Consider the following 26,152-nt stretch of genomic DNA (forward strand, 5'->3'; position numbering starts at 1 on the left):
ATAATGTGTCCGATAAATATGGGCACTGGCCAATTGTCTAGTCTCAAATACTGTTATAGTATCAAAAGAGAAAAGTTGTATTGGGACACCTCTACACAGAATAGTTGTGCAATGCATACAGTAGTACCTAAACTTACAAGCTTAAGTGGTTCTGTGACTGAGCTCTTAACTCAAAACATTTGTATATCAACTCAACATCTCCAATTAAGATGAATTGGAACCCATGTAATTGGGCTTGCAACTTAAAGCAACGTTTATTGATAATTGGCCCTCTTTCTGAGGCAAACCGGGCTTGCTGAGGAGGGACGGCCTTCACCTTAACAGGGAAGGCGCTATCACGCTATCAAGGAACATATATTACTGGCTGAATCACACTTGACTTACTACACTAGAGCAAGCTTGGACAAAGGCAATTACAGTGTCTCTTAGTCCGGGTGAGGAGTCAATCAAGCTAGAACTAACCAGCGCCAGGCTCGAACATTCCTGCACACATAGCATTTCTCCTAGAATAATACACAACTCACATAACGTTTTTCTCTGTTGTGACTGTGCCAGAAGTGAACATGCAAATCATGGCGTGTTCAATCTATCGCCGCACAAAGCAAACAATCTGAAGATACACATCATATCAATTCCTAGATGTGATCGAAATTATTTAAGGTGCACTACACAATGCAAACGTAACATTATTAATATCACTACTACGGAAATAATTAACAAGAATTCCTCAAAACAGCCTATAACATGGGCTTTTTAAACATCACATCATTGTCTCCAAAAACGTTATTAGTTAATGAGGTCATTCGAGACCACAATCTTAACGTCATTGGTCTCAGTGAAACGTGGCTCACACCAGACACATTTTTTGCGCTGAACAAGCCATCTCCTCCTAACTATACGGATGCACATATAACCCGTCCCCCTTAAAAGGGGTGAGAGGGTCGCACTAATATACAATGAAATCCTTAAGCTTACCCCCTAACCTAAGTAAAAAAAATATCAATCATTTGAGGTGCTTACTATGAGTTCTGTCACACAGAACTGGCTGTTATCTATCGCCCCCATGAGCCCTATTTGGACTTTATCTGTGATATTTCAGAGTTTGTCGCTGATCTAGTGACGTATGCAGATAATATAATTATATTGTGGGATTTTAATATCCATATCAATACCCCATCAAAACCTTGGTGTGTGGCGCTCCAGACTATAATTGATAGGTATGGTCTTACACAATACCACGGTAATACGATAGATTCAGTACTTGTCCGGTTGGTGCCACCCCTCCAAAGTTATGATACTCCTGTACACTAAAGAAATATCCAATTATTACCTGATACAATTGGACGTCTCTTCTTGATACTGTAATGTCATATTTCTGGGTCTCCTTATGTCTAGCATTAAAAGATTACAGTCGGTACAGAATACAGCTGCTAGACTTTTGACAAGAACAAGAAAGTTTGATCATATTACGCCTATACTGGCTCACCTGTACTGGCTTCCTGTGCACTTAAGATGCGACTTTAAATGTTTTACTACTTACGTATACCACAACTGCGGTCCCCTCCAAGGTTTGTCATTGTTCCCATCGGGTTGAGTTTTTTCATGTACTGGCGTGGAATTTGAGCCGAGGATGTCGTTGTGGCTTGTCCAGCCCTTTGAGACACTTGTGATTAAGGGCTGTATAAATAAATGTATAAATAAATGTTGATTGATTGATTGAAAGCATACAAATTAGTTGAGTCAGCACTTATCTCAAAACAATCAAGTTGGTGCTCTATTAAGTCGAGGTATCATTGTAAATCTTTGACGCGACTGGGAATACGTTTGTGCTATTGGTATGTTCATTATCAATATAAGATCACATCATTATCACAAATAAAACTAGTGATAGACTATGCTCCTGATGCCAATATGGATGCTGTTGCTCTCGAAATGTCAGCTCGTTAAAAGCCATGCAAAAACTGGGTACTATAGGGGAAATAATGTGCAACAAAAGTTATTTTTTATTTAATGAGCCCAGCTGCATCTCTAAAAACACTTCAATTGGGAAAAATCAAATACTATTACCAACAAAAATTGCTCATATTCGTAGAGCAGCAAAATCCTTTTCCAGGATCTGAGACATCCATTGAACATACTTGGCAAACATTTGGAGTCATTTTATTGAAACTGACGGAAGACACTAACAAACTCTCCATCCGAGTCCCTAACGCAGGTAACGTTAGTGTCCAACCTACTTTGGGAATCCAGAAATCTTTAGATTCCTTGTCACAAACAGCGAGGATCGTGGATCTTCCAATCAACAACATTTACAAAACAATTTCTCTTTGACTGGGTTGGTGTCCACACATACACACATATTTAAAATAATGCATATTTACCTCACTCTGGTGTAAAAAAAAAAAAAAAACTTTTTTTTTTCTATATCTTTGTCCACATAAAACACATGCACATATTGGCCATTCAGAGCCACCAAAAGCAGCCACAGCTGACTTGGTTGCACATTATAACGGCCCTGCGCATCTATATCGTGCAATTTTAGAGCTGTAATGCTGTGCATGTTATTTTTCAAAACAGAAGATAACACATTAGTTCAATTTTATATATATATATATATATATATATATATATATATATATATATATATATATACAACTTTTTTTTTATATATTTTTTTTTTCCCGCCACCATCACCCATTTGTTGTGCATGCTTTCACCAGCCAATCAATAACTACATTACTGTTGTTAAAAAAGATTTGAATCGATATTGAGGGAAGATAATGTCACACATTTCTTCTACTTAACCACAGACATCTGGCAGAATTCAAAAAGCTCAGATGATTTTCACTCATCCTGAATCATATCTCAAGATATACTAAGGTTTCTGTGTTGAAGTGATTTTGGCTAACTTAAATCCACTTCATTGCCTCGTTCTTTAAGTCACCTCTTTAAAACACCTACACCAGATGTAATGCAGCGTCTCAAAGGACAATCACTGTATGTGCCAGACGTGCAAGGAAGCTATTCTTAGAATTAGATACTGTAGTATGTGTGTTTAAAATACTTACATGATCAAAGAAAATAACAGTTCACAATTGAGGTTTTAATTTTCCTCTTGTGTTAGAAAGATGCAACATTTAGTCAGAGGAACAACTCAAATGTAATTCATAAAGATGAGTATAATATAAAGAAATATAGCCAGGTGTTATGACAACCCCAAAAGCCTGTTTTTTCATTTCAAAGAGAAACTGTAAATATTTTAAATCCTATTGAAAAATTGTCTCGATGATGTTCATTTATCAGTGTTTTACTGCCTATAAGATCAAGCTGGATAATAATCCAATTTGTGGGAAGACAGGCAGACGACACCACGGCACAAAAAGTCCCACTAAACCATTCACAGGAGAAATCGATTTGGCGCTGGCTGCACACATGTCAGCTGTGTGAAGCACTACACTACCAGTGACATGACTCAATAGTCTCCATCGCATTACTGAATTTAATTCTAAACAGCATTTTTGTACTAGTAATAACATAAGTAACTGTGCACCACAGCCTCATAGTTTTAAAAGGGACATTTTATGCAAAACCAACTTTTCTTACTGTTGGTCCCTGTGTTTGTGTATTTGGGACCTGCAAAAGTCCCGAAAATGTGAAGGCATGGCGAAGAAATGTACAAAACAATATTGCCTTCCTTCATGCTTCCTCCAAACGATCCATTTAAAACATGGGTGTCAAACTCTGGCCTACAGGCCAAATTTGGCCCGTAGTGTAATTGCATTTGGCCCTTGAGGCAATATCAAATTAACATTAGAGGTGGCCCGCCAGGATTATACAGCGGCAGTGCCGCCGTAACACCGCATTCACCGCTTATATTTATACTTGCCAACCCTCCTGATTTTCCCGGGAAACTCCCGAAGTTTATTGCCCCTCCCGAAAATCTCCCGGGGCAACCATTCTACCGAATTTCTCCCCGGACAACAATATTGGGGTCGTGCCTTAAAGGCACTGCCTTTAGCGTTTTCCACAACCTGTCGTTACGTCCGCTTTTCCTCTATACATACGTGCCGGCCAAGTCACATAATATATGCAGCTTGTATGCACACACACACACACACACACACACACACACACACACACACACACACACACACACACACACACACACACACACACACACACACAAGACAAGTGAATGCAAGGCATATTTGATCAACAGCCATACAGGTCACACTGAGGGTGGCCGTATAAACAACTTTAACACTGTTACAAATATGCGCCACGCTGTGAAGCCACACCAAACAAGAATGACAAACTCAATTCGGGAGAACAACCCCACCGAAACACGACATGAACACAACAGAATACCCATAATCCCTTGCAGCACTAACTCTTCAGGGACGCTACAATATCCACCCCCGCTACCACCAAACCCCGCCACTCCCCAACCTCGACCACCTCATTATTTTATTTTCAAATGTATTAGCTAGTGGAAAAAGTTAATGTTGATATTTACAATAGAAGGCTGCAAATAGAAAAGAGGCATTACATTTTTCATTTAAATTTTATTTCTGTGATGTTTTTTCGTTTGTTTTTTGAAAGTTGATTTTGCACTTTTAGGTTGTATAAGCGTTGTTTAACCAAATCAGTGGAACAAACTGAGCAATAATTAACGTTTTATTCATTCACTTTCTCTTGCTACTTCAAGGCTTGAATGTTTGATTCATTCCTTATTGTTATTTTACTTTCAAATGTATTATTGGCCTGTGGAAAAAGTTTTTTTTTTATATTTACCTCAGAAGGCTGCAAATTGAAAAGAGGCATTCAATTTTTATTAATTTTTTTTTTATATGCCATTGATATTTTTTAAGTATTGTTATTATTATTTGAAACTGGATTTTGCATGTCACTATAAAGTTATATAAGCCTTGCTTGTTCAATATTCAATGCAAAACTGTTTGGGTCCATATTAAAAGGTTAATGTGTTCAATCTTGGCCCGCGGCTTTCTTCAGTTTAAAAATGTGACCCACTCTGTATATGAGTTTGACACCCCTGATTTAGAATTTGCCCAATTTGTTAATTGTTTTTCTCCCCAATTGTGATGTCAGCGGATATCTCCATTTGTGGTAGAGATTTACCCAAAGAGTTTTGCCTGAGTCCACCATGGTAGTCCGACACTGTAGTCAATAAGCACATTCAGTTTCATTATCCTCTTGTTGTGGGGCGGACTGACTCGTATATATACACACGTGTCCTCCACTTTTGCCATTTCAAATACAAAGTAAAGTGTATTTATAATTTTTATCTGTCAGTAGACCCAATATGAACGAGCTAACAATTTACAACGTGGCTGGCAGTGAGCAGACACAGTCAAAGTGGAGGCACACAAATAAGACGGTCAGAAAATGGCTTGAAGATGGTCTGTAAAACATATTCTATGCAACATTTGGACCAAAGAACCGAAAGGAACCCATGTAGCCGTAGTGTTTTCTTGATACAAGGACTGTAAAGACCGCTGCCTTTAATCCACCTCAGGAATAACTTGCTATGCAATTTTGAGAAAATGCGATTGCATGGGTATCAGTGCATGCAAACATGGAATCTAAGGAGGTGAAAGAAGTGAGATGGCTTGATCTTGCCTGAAGCATTGTGAACTGAGGTGAAGGCTTGTTAATTCAAGTGAAAATTCCAATAAATTCATCTTAAGCAATCGGGCAATAGTTACTGAGCTTCAGGCAAGGGCTATACTGTACGCATACAGAAGGTTAGGCTCACCACAACTGACCTCGGGCTTCCTTGCACTTCTAAAGACATGCACCTTGGGATAGGCTGATTGGCAACACTAAATTGGCCCTTATGTGTGAATTTTGTCTGTGTTGTTCCTGCGGTGAGGTGCAAGAAGGACAAGCGGTAGAATATGGATGGATGGATGGAAATGACTTCCTTGCATCATTTAAAGTACTTAAAAAAACAACATATGTTGGCAAAACTAGTGTCTAGTGTCAGAGTTTCATACACAAACATTGTTTAAATGTTTTACTACAATGCACATCATTTATTTTGCTAAAAATGTGTTAACTATTATTTTGCAGCGGTATTTGACAGCGAGAACACCAGTGAGCGTCTTCTCACTCATCTTTGCACTGACGTGTGCATTGACCTGATCATTGACCATAAAAAAACCTGTGCCCCCTTTCAAGTAACCATCCCCGGTTAAGGTAAACAAGCATTTGTGTTTATACATGATTATTGCAATATATTTTTTTGTGACAGCCCTAGTTGCAATGCACGTGTACCACCTGTCTACAAAGTATCATGGAAATCATGAAATCATATATTTCCGTGTCTACCAGTGTAAGGCTCTACGTGGCTCTTATTTTGATGCCCATCTGAGAATTCTAAAGAGGCAATGTGGGAACAATTCTGAAGGGCTGCATCTCCTTAACCGAGTGTGACTTCTAAGCCTGCAGAAACATGCACTCACTATTGCATGGACACAAGACACAGCCCTGAGGTCAAATGTGGAAAAATACTTTAGCTGCTGCCAAAGCACAGAGACATGACATTCTTACCAAAGACGATTACACAAGTGGAATAAACACAGTAGCACCAGCACATTTCCACTGGTTCCCTCTGGGCAGAACACATCAACTCACGTAAACAAATCAATTAAATACCAGGTGAAACTGCTGCTAAGGGAAAATGTTAAAATGTTCAAGTTTTAAAATTGCAATACCATGGGAGTTTGAGGATTCCCTTGATATCGCCAGCTCATTATATCACCTGTTGCCATTTGCAAGTATATGTACACCCAGGACTGGCTTTGCCGAAGGGCAAACTAGGTGCCATCTGTAGGAGGGGGTGCCACTGTGCAGAATGTACAATTAAAAATAATAATAATAATACATTCGTGAATAAAAAAAAATAATTGTTATGCGCACTCTGTACATTGTACATAATTGGAAGGTTGTTTTTAAAGAAATAACAATACAACACCAGTACTTAATACCTGTGCTAAGACCTGCTGCTGACCTGCGCCATGAACCTGACTCACCTGCTGCTGGGTTTCAGTGGAGGGCGACATCACGGTCAAAGAGGGGTGGACGGCAATTTAAAAGATTGATTATATTTTACAATAAAAAGGGGGACGTCCAACTTATCTGGTGAGACCTATAGAAAGCGAAGGAAGGAGGAAATACAAGCTCAATAAATCTAACCGATATTTTTTTAGCGTGAGCACTTTTACTTTTCTTGTATGTGTTAAAGGGGAATTGCACTTTTTGGACGATGGATGGATTTTTTTTTTAATGCACTCTAACTTACAGTTTACAGCGGAGCCAATGGGAGCTCCTACTTTTCACCCTAAAATCCAATAAATATCCATTTAAAAACCATCAAAACTGCTCCATTTACATTTCATGACTTGAATACTAACCAAGTATTATTGATATTGTTATTATAAGTGCTAACACAGACAAACTATTTATAGTGGTGCCGTGCACTCACTTCCGTGTGTCTGATTGTTATTTATTACTTCGGTACTCTTGTCTTGTTCTGTATATTGTACAGTATTTAGTATTTTGTATTTCTATCGTGTTTTGTATATTGTACAGGATTGCTTGTTATTTTTATTGGGTAGTAGTCTGTTTATTTCAATTGTTAGTTGTTCCTTTATTACCTCTTGTGTTATTTATTTTACCCTATATTTGTTCCCACAACCGCACCTTAAGTTGGAGTCTTTTATCTTGTTGAATGCAAATATAATGACAATTAAGTCAATTCTATTCTATTCTATTCTATTCTACGGCTACATCATTGAGCAGTCGGCTGCTTTTGAGCTTCCTTGCTCCCTGGAAGTTTATTCTAGGTCGTAAATCATGCATATCACCTGGATATGAGATGTCTGAGTAGGTATTCTGACAAGTCGGTACAGTTTGACTGCCATTTGGGACCGGAAACTGGCGAGAAGGACACAGAAATAAACTTGTGTTCTGTTTATCAGAACACCCATAACTGGGAGGAGAAAAATTATAATTCAATGATTTAGCATACGCAGTTTGATTTATCAAAATTGAAACTGTTCTGCGGCAGCTGTTTTGCATCTATATTTAGTACATCTAGAAAGGATGTGCAAACTGGCAGTTGCGCAAAAATGGCAGTGAGAAAGATTGTCCTGCAGCTCTGTATTATGTATTCTACAAATATTTACAACAAATAAACGTTAGACACATCCTCTGTTCAGAATGTGATTTCATTATTTTATAGCTATAGGTTGGTTGAAGGCGAGGATTAGAACAAATTTAATTCATGAGTTTTGGTGTCTGTTAGCAATTTTATTATTATTATTATTATTTTCTTATTTAGAAAATATATTATTACAACATATCTACTATATAAAACAGTCTCGTAATATGCATTTTCTTGCATTTGGATCATTCTAAAGGCATAAAGTGTTACAGTGTTGTGATTGTTCACCACCTCCTTGCAGATCGTGCGTTAACTGTACTAAAAAATAATTTCTGTTGTCTATATTGTAGAACATCCATCCTTCCATTTTCTACCGTGGGGCGCTGGTGCCTATCTCAGCTACAACTGGGTGGAAGGTGACGTACACCCTGGAAAAGTTGCCACCTCATTGCAGGGCCAACACAGATAGACAGACAACATTCACACTCACATTCACACACTAGGGCCAGTCTAGTGTTGCCAATCAACCTATCCCCAGGTGCATGTCTTTGGGAGTGGGAGGAAGCTGGAGTACCCGGAGGGAACCCACGCATTCATGGGGAGGACATGCGAACTCCATACAGAAGGATCCCGAGCCCCGGATTGGACCCAAACTACTCAGTACCTTCGTATTGTGAGGCAGACGCTATAACCCCTCTCCCACCGTGAGGCCTATTGTAGAACATGTGTCATATATTGCATGTGTGCTGCTTGTTCAGCACTGCAAAATTTTACAGGTTGGTGAGCGTGGCAACGTGAATGTACAGTTAATGAGTAATCCCATGGGCACACAATACGGGTAGTGCATGCAAACTCCTCATTAAAAGGGGTAGTCTGCGTCACTTTTGTACTTGTTTGGCTGAATTTCCCCCAGGGATCAATAAAGTACTTTCTATTCTATTCTATTCCATTCTATTATATTCTATTCTATTCTATTCTCAATTGTACACAGAGTCTTAGTAGATCACACGCAATATGCAATTTTATACTTTGCATATGTTGTGTAGCACATATTTATAGGGATCTTAGTTGATTAGGCTAAAGGTGTTTGACTCAGTCAGTATGGGTCATAATGGCAATGATCAACAACAATAATCATTTTAAACTGCTGTTTAAAAGGTCAAACTACTGCATCTTATATAAAATAGTTAGAAGTAAATATCCCCAGAGAGAAGGATTTTCCCAACCTCTGTCAAGATTGTGTAAGCAGCAGAGCAGATAGAGGAAAAGCTGTTTTTCAAAATAGTTGGTAGTATTACCTTGGTAAGCTGACTGGCTGGTGATCCACGATTGAGAGTGTCACATTTGAAGTTGAGGAACGATTCGCCCATGGTGTCATGTCCCCTGCTCGTATCCTTTTCCTTCAGGGTATGGCTATCCAGTAGGGCTGACAATGGAGGCTCTTGGAGCGCTGTGCACGACAGACCGAGAAAGTTGGAAGGTCGGATCAGAAAGGCTTCCAGAGCGATGTTTGCAGACACCTTAAAAGAGAGAAAGAAATATGAATGGCTGAAAAAGCATAACAATAAGAGGTTGGGAGAGAGTTTAAGGGATTTTAGTGAAACAAATGTTTAATAGTTTTTTTCATTATTAGAAGACTCCATTTGCAACTCTCTTTGCCCTACGGTGACTTATTTTGCAGCTGTACTTATTGAAAAAGAGAAAAAGGGTTTTTGAAGTTCTTATTCATGTGGGTTCATATCAGGAAATGTTGTTGTGGTTTGTGATTGTAGTTAAGGGCTATCTATATAAATAGATTGATTGACTGATGGATAGGATTCAGGATTCATTGTTTGGACACTCAAATCTGTGTCATGATATGCGTGCAAACAGACTCATTCCATATGGACAATATTTGGCCGCGTAATAACCAAGATAAAAATTGGGCCAATATTGTATTTTGGCAATATTTTTTGTCACCAACCGAATGTGAAAGTCAAAACAGGATTAATAGTAGATTTTTAGTCAAATTATATGTCCTTTTGTAATATGGGAGAGCATACAGTAGTGCAGGGGTCACCAATGCGGTGCCCGCGGGCACCAGGTAGCCCGTAAGGACCAGATGAGTCGCCCGCTGGCCTGTTCTAAAAATAGCTCAAATAGCAGCACTTACAAGTGAGCTGCCTCTATTTTTGAAATTTGAATTATTTGCTAGCAAGTTGGTCTCGCTTTGCTCGACATTTTTAATTCTAAGAGAGACAAAACTCAAATAGAATTTGAAAATCCAAGAAAATATTTTAAAGACTTGGTCTTTAATTTTTTAAATAAATTCATTATTATTTTTACTTTGCTTCTTATAACTTTTAGAAAGACAATTTTAGAGAAAAAAATACAAATTTAAAAATGATTTTAGGATTTTTAAACACTTACCTTTTAAATTCCTTCCTCTTCTCTCCTGACAATTTAAATCAATGTTCAAGTAAATGCATTTTTTTCATTGTAAAGAATAATAAATACATTTTAATTTAATTCTTCATTTTAGCTTCTGTTTTTTCAACAAAGAATATTTGTGAAATATTTCTTCAAACTAATTTATGATTAAGATTCAAAAAAAATATTCTGGCAAATCCAGAAAATCTGTAGAATCAAATTTAAATCTTATTTCAAAGTCTTTTGAATTTCTTTTAACATTTTCGTTCTGGAAAATCTAGAAGAAATAATGATTTGTCTTTGTTAGAAATATAGCTTGGTTCAATTTGTTATATTTTTCTAACAAGGTGCAGATTGGATTTTAACCTATTTAAAACACATCATCAAAATTCTAAAATTAATCTTTACCAGGAAAAATTACTAATGATGTAACATAAATATTTTTTTTTATTTTTTCAAAAATATTCTAATTAGTTAGTTTTTCTCTTCTTTTTTTCGGTTGTATTTTGAATTTTAAAGAGTCGAAATTGAAGATAAACTGTTTCAAAATGTAATTTTCATTTTTTTCGTGTTTTCTCATCTTTTAAACCGTTCAATTAAGTGTTTTTTTTCATAATTTATTCTCTACATAAAACTTTCCATAAGAGGAAAACAATGTACGACGGAATGACAAAAAGAAATATCCATTTTTTAAATATATATAGATTTATTTATTAAAGGTAAATTGAGCAAATTGGCTATTTCTAGCAATTTATTTAAGTGTGTATCAAACTGGTAGCCCTTCGCATCAATCAGTACCCAAGAAGTAGCTCTTGGTTTCAAAAAGGTTGGTGACCCCTGCAGTAGTGTGTGTTATCATTGTCTCCATTCTATTTTGGAGTTGTATTGGTAGACCTCTTGCTTCGACTAATTCCAAAGGTGGGTATTAACAAGTTGAATTAAAGGCCTACTGAAACCCACTACTACTGACCACGCAGTCTGATAGTTTATAAATCAATGATGAAATCTTAACGTTGCAACACGTGCCAATACAGTCGGGTTAGTTTACTAAATTGCAATTCTAAATTTCGCGCCGAAATATCCGGCTGAAACTTCTTGGTATGATGACGCGTGCACGTGACGTCACATTTTGTTCCAGCATCGTTCCCAGCTATTAGCTCGTCTGTTTTCATCGCGGAACTCCACAGTATTCTGGACATCTGTGTTGCTGAATCTATTGCAATTTGTTCAATGGACAATAGAGACATCAAAGAAGAAAGCTGTGGGGGAAGTGGTGTATTGCGGCCGGCTTTAGCAACACAAACACAGCCGATGTTTCATTGTTTACATTCCTGAAAGATGACAGTCAAGCTTTACCATGGAACAGAGCGGTCAAGAGAACACGGTTGGATTGGACCACACACACAAAGTACAGTGTATTATGCAGCGATAATTTCGAAAGATCGTGTTTTGAAGAGGGTCCCTTGCGAAGGGCAGAGATGGGCATTGCCCCCACCTTTCAACTGGTGCTGAAGAAAGGTGCGGGGCTGACCTTCAGGTTGTACAGGTACGACCATATAATCTCACTAAAACACTAGTAACACAATAAGCAGATAAGGGATTTTCCAGAATTATCCTAGTAAATGTGTCTAATAACATCTGAGTCCTTCACTCTCACTTTCCTCATCCACAAATCTTTCATCCTCGCTCAAATTAATGGGGAAATTCTCGCTTTCTCGGTCCGAATCGCTCTCGCTGCTTGTGGCCATTATTGTAAACAATATGAGGATGTAAGGAGCTCCACAACCCGTGACGTCAGGCGCATATCGTCTGCTACTTCCGGTACAGGCAAGGCTTTTTTATTGGCGACCAAAAGTTGCGAACCTCATCGTCGATGTTCTCTACTAAATCCTTTCAGCAAAAATATGGCAATATCGCAAAATGATCAAGTACGACACATAAAATGGACCTGCTATCCCCGTTTAAATAAGAAAATCTCATTTCAGTAGGCCTCTAATTCTGTTACATTAACTTAAGTAACTTTTTGGCTAAATATTACTTATCGGAGTAGTTTTAAAGCAATAAATGTCCTACTTTTACATGGATATATTTGTGAAGAACAAACGCTATGTTAACTCTGATATATTTATTTATATCATATGTATTCATATTATATTGATTGCTGCTTGTACAGACATATTAATTTGGATCTTTACCTTGCCTTCTTCCAGCGGTCACATGACTCGGTTTCACCGATCCAATGTAAGCACCAGTGACGTTTGAAACCATTTCACCAATCAAACAGAGCCTTGCATACTACTATCAAGCCAAGGATAGGAAGGACTGACACCGTTTACTGTAGGTCGGTATTTTTAAAGCATATGATAAAATAAAAAAATCGACTTGTTTAATAACTGTCAGAACGTTCTCAAAGAAGACATTTAAAGTACGTGACGTGACACCAGCACATCTTGGCGGTCTGAGAGAACCGTTGGACAGAAACCACTTAACAGATGTATTTTGACACAATGAAATTAAAACAACATTAAAACAAACATGTGTATAATTTGTTAAATACTAAAATGCATGACTTCAAGACAACATTGATCCTATTCATTAAAATCATCCACAGCATTGTTATTCTTACAACAACAATATAGACAATCTGAGTGACAATTGTAAACCAAACATTAAAAACAGTTCACTGAATAATTTGTATTAACATTAAATAGTCAAACAGTTCACCAAAATAGCAATATTTTTTGTATGTCTTTGATGATCATAAAAACCATATGTGTCCATCCATCCATCCATTTCTACCGCTTGTTCCCTTTCGGGGTCGCGGGGGGCGCTGGTCATTTAAAAAAATTAAAGCAATTTATTAGGATGTATAATTCATTCCCTTCCAGCTGTAATCCGTGATATTTCTACCTGTATAAATGCTTCTAATATTGTGTACATGACATGTTGTACAAGTTAATGGTCTTCATTTTGCTGCATGACAAAGTTTTAACTTTATCTATTAATAACATCAAATATTGAAACTGCTAATCATTCTGTAATCTTGGACTGGACAAGAGCATGTTATAGAATATTAACACGATATTCCCGCCATATTCCTCAACTGATGTACTAGCATTTATTTAGGTGCAAATATCACAGACTAATATTACACTATGTCTCCTAATAGGTGACATTTTGCGGTTCTTATACACACACCATAGTATGTGGAAGCACAGTACGTCTGACTACGGTAGCCGTAATGCTCCGACAATCCATCAAGCGGTGCGGCTTCATAGCTTACCAAAGTCATAATAAAACATTTTGACCGATTTCTGCACGCCGTGTGTAATGTTATATATTTTCAATGGAACATTTAAAGTTTTGGTGTTGTTTACCGGCGTCATCTTGCAGTCTACACGTATCTCTTCTGTGTGACTGCCATCTACTGGTCACACTTATCAATACACCATGTACCAAATAAAAAAGCTTCGAAGTCGGTAAAGCACAACCAAAATTATTCCGTACATTAGGCTCACCAGGTTAGAAGGCGTGGACTTTGAGTGTGCCTTATAGTCCGGAAAATATGGTAGAGTATTAACATGAAAATGTTTTTCTTATATATTGTTTTGTTCTTTGTTTAAAATTGTAGCTTGTTGCTGCTTATTGTATAATGCAGTGGTCCCCAACCTTTTTGTATCCGCGGACCGGTCAACGCTTAATAATTTGTCCTGCGGCCCGGGGGGGGGGGACTTTTTTTTTTTTTTTGTCATGAAAAAGGGACGATTTTGTCATGAAAAAGGGAGGTTTTTGTGGTTGGTGCACTAATTGTAAGTGTATATTGTGTTTTTTATGTTGATTCGATAAAAAAAATATATTTTTTTATTTTTATTTTTTTATTTTATTTAATTTTTTAAATAAAAAATAATAAACAATTATTCTGCAGCCCGGTGGTTGCGGACCACTGGTATAACGTACTTTGAAAATATATTTTTTTAATTGAGATTTCTCTCACTCTTTCTTTAATAAGGACTTGCAACAAATCTAGCATCTATTTTTGGTGTTATTGGCGACTGTACTGTTTAGAGACTGTTTAGATTGTGATGCACTATGTCCGCAACGAAAAGGAAGCTGACGTCACACTTGCTTCGCGTTGCTGGGAGCCTCTCTCTCATTAAAAAGCCGCTAGTGTCATCCTCAATTGTGAAGATCGCTGATTGCGAACATATCTCAATTTTTTTAAAGAACGTCCTCAGTGCGGACACTCTGCGTTCGCTCTAGACAACCCTTTGTGTGTAAATTACGTCATCACAACATCGGTTTTGGGAGCACTGTTCCGGTGATTAAAGTACATGTTTTCTGGCCAAATTTTCGATGCATTATTAGTCAATAGTGCGCAAATAATAATAAACTATGTATAGCCATTCGTACTGTAACTACCTGCTTGTGTTAATGTGTATATTTGTGTGTTATGATGGTCATTTTTCTCATGGTCTGTGAACACATCGTGTCGGCGTAGAATGAACAAGTGCTGTGTGTCAAGAAGTGAAGCACAGAGGCAGACGTGTGCACGGACGGAATACTTGTTGGAATTGGGCGCGTTGTTATCAAAAAATTGTCAATAAAAGCTAACAAGAAAGTCAGACTTTGTTTGTTTTCTCCTGGACGCTACAATATATTATATTACTTTATCTTACTAGGTGTGGCGGCTAATATGAATCCATACATTAAGGAGAAACCCTAAATGTAGGTAAACCGGATGCTTAGCGTAGCACTTTTATTTTAAAGCCGGAAAAGTGTGCGATTGTTTTGAGGAAGTGTCTTGACATGTTTTAATGTCGGATCGATGACTGTTTGCAATAAACATTTCTACTTTCGACTTCCTACCTTTTTATTTCTGTTGAGCTTTTATGTCGTCTTTCTTACTAAATCAGTCACAGTAACAATCTAAATGTTATGTAATCACTGCACCTTAACCGTAATCTGAACACGAATGTGAAGCACCCGAAAAATGCTAAACACAGCATCTGTAACTTCTCAATATATTCATGGATACATGTTTTGTAATTTGGACGTTTGTGGTTGTATGTCGCAGACGCTAGTAGCGGTTTCTTGTGAGACGGACTGATGCTGCAGCAGTGCTGACTCGCTGGGTAGGCTGCTTGCTAATAGGTAGAACACATATCCAATGTTTTTTTTTTCTGATCTGGTCGTCCGTTTTTTTTTTGATTTGCACTAATTTTACGTGTTCCAATGGTTGGAGGGCACAATTGTGTCTATCTCTGAGCGGCCCTAAATCCCGCATGTCAAGGGTCTAATCAAAACATATGATTGTTTCTTTATTATTTAACTACCATTATAAATCTTGCTCAACCCTATGAAGAATACTACTTCAAAGGGATGGGGGTTGGTGCTGTGTCTCAAATTATGCATGCAACTTAAACCATAACAAAAAGCAGCGAAGCAGCTAATATCTGAAATCGTACGTTGAGGTTTCACTCTGTTCCTTCTTTTACAGACAAAGGGATGAATGAAATCAAAGGACATGTTACCCAAACCAAATCATGTTTCAATATCATAAAAAAATAAAATTTACATTTCTTAATGTAACTACTGTGTGTGTTTGTTTCGTCAGGCCGTACCTTGGAAATAGCACGATTGTCCCTACTCAGTGCCAGGTCACCAATTCGCTCAACACACTGAACGATGCGAGTGCACGCCCGCGCTTCATTCTGAGCCATCCACAGGATATGCTCCTCTACCAGCATCATGTTGCTGGCTATATCTGAAATATAGTCCCCCAGCTGCAGAGAGAGAGAGAGGCAGACATGCTTTCAAACGTATGCGTGCGCTGGATGACATCAAAGGTGCACACACATTAGAATTTACACAGGCCGACATATCATGCGCATCAGTTAAGTTGACAACAGACATATTTATAACCTTGAGTCAGAATTGTGAGGGAGGCAACGGTGGCTTCATTCATTATAGAGAGATTTAATTTAGATTAGCAGCCTTAGAGGGGCGTAATTGCTTCCCTGGGATGGGAGCTTGCTATTTACTTACTGTACTTTTCATTGTTGCTTCATTTTACTATTCCTTATTAGATGAATGTGGGTGGCCTCCGCCCGCCTTGTCTTAGGAGATATACAACTTCAAATATCTCCTAATAATAGCGTCTCCCTTGGGACCTGTTAAAGGTAATTGGAAAATTGAGAGCCAGGCTAAGCACTACCCGACATTCAGCAGGATTCAGGGCCTATGGCTGCCTCTGGACAGAGAAGTGAAATAAGTTCACCTAAAGCTAAACAAGGCACATCTCCATCCTCATACAGCATTTGTCATTCAGGTCTACAAGTGCTATTGTTTAAGAGAACATGGAGGAGGTAAAAAGTTAAGATTTGTGTAATGGATTAAGTTAAAAGCAGCTTTGTTAAAAAATGTTTTTAAGCAAGTCACAGCTGTCTTTCCCTGAATGTTCTTTCTAGTTGGTCAATGTATGCCTCAAAAAGAAACTATTGTCTCGGTTTGAGCTACAACGCGTGATTATTTCTTAACAAAATGACAAATCCCTGCTCCCAGACAGCTTAGGAACAAATACCCATTTCCTGAGAAGACTATTATCTAACAATGCAAGTACTTTTGATGGTTATAAACCGTATGAGGAAGATAGTTTCATTCGGAACTGCAGTCAGAGGGATAAATCACTGCCAGCAAAAACAAAAGTATATTTTATATGGGTTCAAGTACAGTGGTACATCAGGATACAAGTATCTCAGCTTTTGAGTTTTTAGCGTTACAACCTGCTTCATGGCCAACTGATGTCATTTAGATTACAAACAAAAATTTGGGCTAAGAGCCTCTTCGTGGGGTTGTGGTAACAAATGTTATAGTCAACCCCGTCAAATCCAAACAAATCATCCGGTGTTGTTACAATCGCTTATAGCGGGGGTCGGCAACCCGCGGCTCTAGACCCGCATGCGGCTCTTTAGCGCCGCCCGAGTGGCTCTCTGGAACTTTTTCAAAAATGTATGAAAAATGGAAAAAGATGAGAGGAAAAAAATATGAAAAATACAAACCCCGTTTACATATGAGTTGGGAAATTGTGTTAGATGTAAATATAAACATAATAAAATGATTTGAAAATCCTTTTCAACCCATATTCAGTTGAATATGCTACAAAGACAACATATGTTCAAACATAGATTTTTTTTATTTATTTTTTTTTTCAAATAATCATTAACTTTAGAATTTGATGCCAGCAACACGTGACAAAGAAGTTGGGAAAGGTGAAAATATGTACTGATAAAGTTGAGAAATTCTCATCAAACACTTATTTGGAACATCCCACAGGTGTTCAGGCTAATTGGGAACAGGTGGGTGCCATGATTGGGTATAAAAGCAACTTCCATGAAATGCTTAGTAATTCACAAACAAGGATGGGGCGAGGTTCACCAATTTGTAAGCAAATTGTCGAACAGTTTTACAACAACATTTCTCAACGAGCTAATGCAAGGAATTTAGGGATTTTACCATCTACGGTCTGTAAAATCATCAAAAAGTTCAGAGAATCTGGAGAAATCACTGCACGTAAGCGATGATATACGGACCGTTGATCCCTCAGGCGGTACTGCATCAAAAAACAGACATCAGTGTGTAAAGGATATCACCACATGGGCTCAGGAACACTTCAGAAAACCACTGCCAGTAACTACAGTTGGTTGCTACATCTGTAAGTGCAAGTTAAAACTCTGCTATACAAAGCAAAACCCATTTATCAACAACACCAAGGAACGCTGCTGGCTTCGCTGGGCCCAAACTCATCTAAGATGGACTGATGCAAAGTGGAAAGGTGTTCTGTGGTCTGACGAGTCCACATTTCAAATTATATTTGGAAACTCTGGACGTGGTGTCCTCCGGAACAAAGAGGAAAACAACCATCCTGATTGTTATAGGCGCAAAGTTCCAAAGCCAGCATCTGTGATGGTATGGGGGTGTATTAGTGCCCAAGGCATGGGTAACTTACACATCTGTGAAGGCACCATTAATGCTGAATGGTCCATACAGGTTTTGGTGCAACATTTGTTGTCATCCAGGCAACGTTATCATGGACGCTCCGGCTTATTTCAGCAATACAATGCCAAGCCACGTGTTACAACAACGTGGTTTCGTAGTAAGAGTGCAGGTACTTTCCTGGCCCGCCTGCAGTCCAGACCTGTCTCCCATCGAAAATGTGTGGTGCATTATGAAGCGTAAAATACGACAGCGGAGACCCCGGACTGTTGAACGACTAAAGCTCCACATAAAACAAGAATGGGAAAGAATTCCACTTTCAAATCTTCAACAATTAGTTTCCTCAGTTCCCAAACGTTTATTGAGTGTTGTTAAAAGAAAATGTGATGTAACACAGTGGTGAACATGCCCTTTCCCAACTACTTTGGCACGTGTTGCAGCCATGAAATTCTAGGTTAATTATTATTTGCAAAAAATATACAAAGTTTATGAGTTTAAACATCAAATATCTTGTCTTTGTAGTGCATTCAACTGAATATGGGTTGAAAATGATTTGCAAATCATTGTATTCCGTTTATATTTACATCTAACACGATTTCCCAACTCATATGGAAACGGGGTTTGTATATTTTTTGTAATAATATAGTTTCTGTAGGAGGGCAAACATGACACAAACCTCCCTAATTGTTATAAAGCACACTGTTTGTATTAAACATGCTTCACTGACTCGAGCAATTGGAGAGCGCCGTTTTGTCCTGCTAATCTTGGCAGTCCTTGAACTCACCGTAGTTTGTTTACATGTATAACTTTCTCCGACTTTCTAGGACGTGTTTTATGCCACTATTTTTTGGGGGATGGCGTGGCGCAGTGGGAAAGTGGCTGTGCGAAACCCGAGGGTCCCTGGTTCAATCCCCACCTAGTACCAACCTTGTCACGTCCGTTGTGTCTTGAGCAAGGCACGTCACCCTTGCTCCGGATGGGTGCTGGTTAGCGCCTTGCATGGCAGCTCCCTCCATCAGTGTGTGAATGTGTGTGTGAATGGGTAAATGGGGAAGTAGTGTCAAAGCGCTTTGAGTACCTTGAAGGTAGAAAAGCGCTATATAAGTACAACCCATTTTTCCGTCTCATTTTGTCCACCAAACTTAACGTTGTGTGTGAATGCACAAAGGTGAGTTTTGTTGACGTTACTGACTTGTGTGGAGTGATAATCAGACATATGGTCACTGCATGACTGCAAGCTAATCCATGCTAACATGCTATTTAGGCTAGCTATGTGTACATATTGCATCATTATGCCTCATTTGTAGCTATATTTGAGCTCATTTGGTTTCCTTTAAATCCTCTTAATTCAATTTATATCTCATGACACAATATCTGTATGTAATATGGCTTTTATTTTTTTGCAGCTCCAGACAGATTTGTTTTTATATTTTGGTGCAATATGGCTCTTTCAACATTTTAGGTTGCCGACCTCTGACTTATAGGGAGAGATTCCAACTATGGGAAGGAAGAAAGTGAGTCTCAAGGACAGCGCTGAAAAGAAAGTGTGCATGAAAAACTAAATCATTAAAAACATGACAGCGTGTGGAGACAACTTGATAAAGCAGTTTAAGAGTAGCATTGCTTATCAGCTCCATACTGAAGCAGAATGCGTCGCCACCAGCCAAGGATATTAAAAAAAAATCTAAGCAATGGACATTTATCCATGAAAATATGAAGAAGCTGCCGTAGTAGTCTGCTCTCCAAGATAAATCTAGTACATTATTATAACAATACTTCATTTTTTTTCGTACATTATATTGTTTTTCATACAATATAATTCCACTTACAATATTTCTTATCTAATAGTAAAACAAATTAAACGTGTACCACTGTACATCCTTTTGAAAACTTGATCCCTTATGTTGACATGAACATCAACTATGAAGTGTAGCATCTTATAAGATCACAGATACCTCCTTGCGCTTCTCCACCAGCCTGGTCAGTCTCTCCACAAGGTGTGTTACAAAGATGACATCCATGACGTCAGAGAAGTGAGCTGCTCTGCTGGTGAAGGCCACCAACTGCTGTCCCAAAGGTTGGGCATTTGTGCTGTTGATGGTTATCTGTGGAAACATGGAGTAGATGTTGTACTGTGGTATCAGAATGAAATAAAAAACAATTATAATCATAATAATGCTATTTCATTGGCAGTAGTATGTTCGTAAAATAGGTGCAATGGTGTCTGTATGGTGGGATATGTTGCAATGCTGCAACAGGCTTCGACAATTATTTTCTATAACCTGCTACACGCGGGCTTTACTACCAAAATACATTACATTTTCCTGATGCCGGATGCAGTAGATCACTATGCCAATTTTCTGGGTTCTGTGTAAAAAGCAACGTTGTATAAATACCAAATCATATAACCACAGTTTTGTTGGATCGTTTAAATTCCTTTGAACTGCTTATTTTTGATTGTTTAAAAAAAACATGTATTTAACATGTCCTGTCCAGCCATTCAGGCAAATCATATTGTTGATGTAGATGCTCATTTCTGGAGTACAAATTTGCTTGACAAAAGAGAGGTTTTTCTCTTAACCTTAAACATCTTACTAACAAACCCTCAGCTGAGTGTGACACACCTTTACTGTCAGAGATGGAGAATTGCCTAAAACATTTTGTACTTGAATAATACACAAAGTAATTTACCTTATACTTTTAAATTTGACCACAAGGGAGGGTGTTGGGGTATTAGCATAGAATTAGCAAATGCATTACATATAACATTATGAGATAAACAAAATCTGTATTATCCTATCCTATTAACACTAATAACATGTTGACACTATGCACATTACAGTGATTCAACCAATTGGAATTTGAACAAATAACATGAAAGCATGTTTGTATCGGCTAGATCCCAGGAGTCAAACTCAAACTACGTCTGGAAATATATAACAAAAGCCAGGAAATATTGTGCGTCAATAAGGCATTTCATCTTTCTTGATACATGTATTTCAATTTTCACATCGAGAGGAGCCAGATGAGCCAGATGAGGTGGTTCGGGCATCTGGTCAGGATGCCACCCGAACGCCTCCTTAGGGAGGTGTTTAGGGCACGTCCAATCGGTAGGAGGCCACGGGGAAGACCCAGGACACGTTGGGAAGACTATGTCTCCCGGCTGGCCTGGGAACGCCTCGGGATCCCCTGGGAAGAGCTAGACGAAGTGGCTGGGGAGAGGGAAGTCTGGGTTTACCTGCTTAGGCTGTTGCCCCCGCGGCCCGACCTCGGATAAGCGGAAGAAGATGGATGGATGGATGGACCAATGTGAAGTGAATTATATTTATATAGCGCTTTTCTCTAGTGACTCAAAGCGCTTTACATACTGATACCCAATATCTAAGTTACATTTAAACCAGTGTGGGTGGCACCGGGAGCAGGTGGGTAAAGTGTCTTGCCCAATGACACAATGGCAGTGACTAGGATGGCGGAAGCGGGAATCGAACCTGCAACCCTCAAGTTGCTGGCACGGCCACTCTACCAACCGAGCTATACCGCCCCATGTACTTCATGCAAATGTAAACTCAAAAGTATTTGATGAAACATGCAATTCCAAGTTATTTTTGTATTTTTTGCAACCCTAGCTTTCAAAATACATTCTACACTACTGAATTTTAATATCTGCTTTTCTCTCATTTTGATTTATAATTCAAAAGCAATTTTGGCCTCAATTTATTAGTAATCATTGGGGAAATTGGGGAATAATATCACAAAGCCGCCCTCTAAGGGCTACCGTTCTGTAACTGTGATGTGGCCAATGAGGAAAATTATTTAGACCATTTTCCACTGTGAGAACGTTTATAGGAACTTTACCATTTACTCTTGTGAATGAAATACCTTGTGCGTTTCGACCAAAACCTAAATAAAATTCCACCAGGAACTAATTTAGTTTTTAGTGAGACTTTAAAAAGTTGGCCAGGAATACATTCTTTTTTGTCCTCAAAATTATACACACAATACCCTACAATGATAATGTGAAAAGGTTTATGAAAAAACAATTGCAAATGTATTTAAAAAAAAAAAATCAGATGTCCATAAGTATTCACAGCTTTGGTCAATGCTTTGTTAATGCACCTTAGGCAGCAATTACAGCCCCAAGTCTGTTTGAATACAATGCCACAAGCTTGGCACACCTATCTTTGGGCAGTTTCACCCAACCCTCTTTGCAGAACTTCTCAAGCTCCATCAGGTTGGATGGGAACTGTTGGTTTTCATCAAGGATGTCTCTGTACATCGTTGCATTCATCTTAGTTTAGTCAGGGAAGTGACCAAGAACCCAATAATAACTCTGTCAGAGTTACAGCTACTGTGGAGAGAAGAGAACCTTCCAGAAGAACAACCATCTCTGCAGCAAACCACCAATCAGGCCTGCATTGTATAGTGGCCAGACAAAACCCATTTATTCGTAAAAAGTTAGCCAAAATGCACCTGAAGGACTCTCATGACATCCATCCATCTTCTTCCGCTTATCCGAGGTCGGGTCGCGGGGGCAACAGCCTAAGCAGGGAAACCCAGACTTCCCTTTCCCCAGCCACTTCGTCTAGCTCTTCCCGGGGGATCCCGAGGCGTTCCCAGGCCAGCCGGGAGACATAGTCTTCCCAACGTGTCCTGGGTCTTCCCCGTGGCCTCCTACCGGTTGGACGTGCCCTAAACACCTCCCTAGGGAGGCGTTCGGGTGGCATCCTGACCAGATGCCCGAACCACCTCATCTGGCTCCTCTCGATGTGGAGGAGCAGCGGCTTTACTTTGAGTTCCTCCCGGATGGCAGAGCTTCTCACCCTATCTCTAAGGGAGAGCCCCGCCACACGGCGGAGGAAACTCATTTCGGCTGCTTGTACCCGTGATCTTATCCTTTCGGTCATAACCCAAAGCTCAAGACCATAGGTGAGGATGGGAACGTAGATCGACCGGTAAATTGAGAGCTTTGCCTTCCGGCTCAGCTCCTTCTTCACCACAACGGATCGGTACAACGTCTGCATTACTGAAGACGCCGCACCGATCCACCTGTCGATCTCACGATCCACTCTTCCCTCACTCGTGAACAAGACTCCTAGGTACTTGAACTCCTCCACTTGGGGCAGGGTCTCTTACCCAACCCGGAGATGGCACTCCACCCTTTTCCGGGCGAGAACCATGAACTCGGACTTGGAGGTGCTGATTCTCATTCCGGTCGCTTCACACTCGGCTGCAAACTGATCCAGTGAGAGCTGAAGATCCCGGTCAGATGAAGCCATCAGGACCACATCATCTGCAAAAAGCAGAGACCTAATCCTGCATTCACCAAACCGGAACCCCTCAACGTCTTGACTGCGCCTAGAAATTCTGTCCATAAAAGTTATGAACAGAATCGGTGACAAAAAGGACAGCCTTGGCGGAGTCCAACCCTCACTGGAAATGTGTTCGACTTACTGCCGGCAATGCGGACCAAGCTCTGGCACTGATCGTACAGGGAGCGGACTGCCACAATAAGACAGTCCGATACCCCATACTCTCTGAGCACTCCCCACAGGACTTCCCGAGGGACACGGTCGAATGCCTTCTCCAAGTCCACAAAGCACATGTAGACTGGTTGGGCAAACTCCCATGCACCCTCAAGAACCCTGCCGAGAGTATAGAGCTGGTTCACAGTTGCACGACCAGGACGAAAACCACACTGTTCCTCCTGAATCCGAGGTTCGACTATCCGTCGTAGCCTCCTCTCCAGTACACCTGAATAAACCTTACCGGGAAGGCTGAGGAGTGTGATCCCACGATAGTTGGAACACATCCTCCGGTCCCCCTTCTTAAAGAGAGGAACCACCACCCCGGTCTGCCAATCCAGAGGTACCGCCCCCGATGTCCACGCGATGCTGCAGAGTCTTGTCAACCAAGACAGCCCCACAGCATCCAGAGCCTTAAGGAACTCCAGGCGGATCTCGTCCACCCCCGGGGCCTTGCCACCGAGGAGCTTTTGAACTACCTCAGCGACCCCAGCCCCAGAAATAGGAGAGTCCACCACAGATTCCCCAGGCACTGCTTCCTCATAGGAAGACGTGTTGGTGGGATTGAGGAGGTGTTCGAAGTATTCCTTCCACCTATCCACATCATCCGCAGTTGAGGTCAGCCGAACACCATCCGCACCATACACGGTGTTAATAGTGCACTGCTTCCCCTTCCTGAGGCGGCGGACGGTGGTCCAGAATCGCTTCGAAGCCGTCCAGAAGTAATTTTCCATGGCTCCCCGAACTCCTCCCATGTCCGAGTTTTTGCCTCAGCAACCGCTGAAGCCGCACACCACTTGGCCTGTCGGTACCTGTCCACTGCCTCCGGAGTCCTATGTGCCAAAAGGACCCGATAGGACTCCTTCTTCAGCTTGACAGCATCCCTCACCGTTGGTGTCCACCAAGGGGTTTTAGGATTGCCGCCCCGACAGGCACCAACTACCTTGCGACCACAGCTCCGATCAGCCGCCTCGACAATAGAGGTGCGTAACATGGTCCACTCGGACTCAATGTCCAGCACCTCCCTCGTGACATGTTCAAAGTTCTTCCGGAGATGGGAATTGAAACTTTCTCTGACAGGAGACTCTGCCAGACGTTCCCAGCAGACCCTCACAATGCGTTTGGGCCTGCCAGGTCGGTCCGGCATCCTCCCCCACCATCGCAGCCAACTCACCACCAGGTGGTGATCGGTAGAAATTTCCGCCCCTGTCTTCACCCGAGTGTCCAAAACATAAGGCCGCAAATCCAATGACACAACTACAAAGTCGATCATGGAATTGCGGCCTAGGGTGTCCTAGTGCCAAGTGCACATATGGACACCCTTATGTTTGAACATGGTGTTTGTTATGGACAATCCGTGACGAGCACAAAAGTCCAATAACAAAACACCACTCGGGTTCAGATCCGGGCGGCCATTCTTCCCAATCACGCCTCTCCACGTTTCACTGTCGTTGCCAACATGAGCGTTGAAGTCTCCCAGTAAGACAAGGGAATCACCCGGGGGAGCACTTTCCAGTACTCCCTCGAGTGTACCCAAAAAGGGTGGGTACTCTGAACTGTTGTTTGGTGCGTAAGCACAAACAACAGTCAGGACCCGTCCCCCCACCCGAAGGCGGAGGGAGGGTACCCTTTCGTCCACTGGGTTGAACTCCAACGTGCAGGCTTTAAGCCGGGGGGCAACCAGAATTGCCACCCCAGCCCGTCGCCTCTCACTGTCGGCAACGCCAGAGTGGAAGAGGGTCCAGTCCCTCTCGAGAGAAGTGGTTCCAGAGCCCTTGCTGTGCGTCGAAGTGAGTCCGACTATATCCAGCCGGAACTTATCCACTTCGCGCACTATCTCAGGCGCTTTACCCCCCAGTGAGGTGACGTTCCACGTCCCAAGAGCTAGCTTCTGTAGCCGAGGATCGGACCGCCAAGTGCCCTGCCTTCGGCTGCTGCCCAGCTCACATAGTACCCGACCTCTATGGCCCCTGCTATGGGTGGTGAGCCCATTGGAGGGGTGACCCACGTTGCCTCTTCGGGCTGTTTGTCTCATGACATG

General features: G+C 40.4%; 1 protein-coding gene across 1 annotated transcript in view; it reads right to left on the reverse strand.

The window, feature by feature from the left end:
- LOC133559270 (adhesion G protein-coupled receptor A1) overlaps positions 1–26,152 on the reverse strand; it is a 557,171-nt gene that overhangs the window by 274,051 nt on the left and 256,968 nt on the right. Inside the window, exons 10-12 of the mRNA XM_061910875.1 lie at positions 20,545–20,694; positions 16,219–16,380; positions 9,487–9,708 (exon numbers count right to left, since the gene is read on the reverse strand). Coding sequence (XP_061766859.1) covers positions 9,487–9,708; positions 16,219–16,380; positions 20,545–20,694 — 534 coding nt within the window. The remainder of the gene's footprint in view (positions 1–9,486; positions 9,709–16,218; positions 16,381–20,544; positions 20,695–26,152) is intronic.

The sequence above is a fragment of the Nerophis ophidion genome, linkage group LG09 (assembly GCF_033978795.1).
Source record: "Nerophis ophidion isolate RoL-2023_Sa linkage group LG09, RoL_Noph_v1.0, whole genome shotgun sequence".
Taxonomy (NCBI): Eukaryota; Metazoa; Chordata; class Actinopteri; order Syngnathiformes; family Syngnathidae; genus Nerophis; species Nerophis ophidion.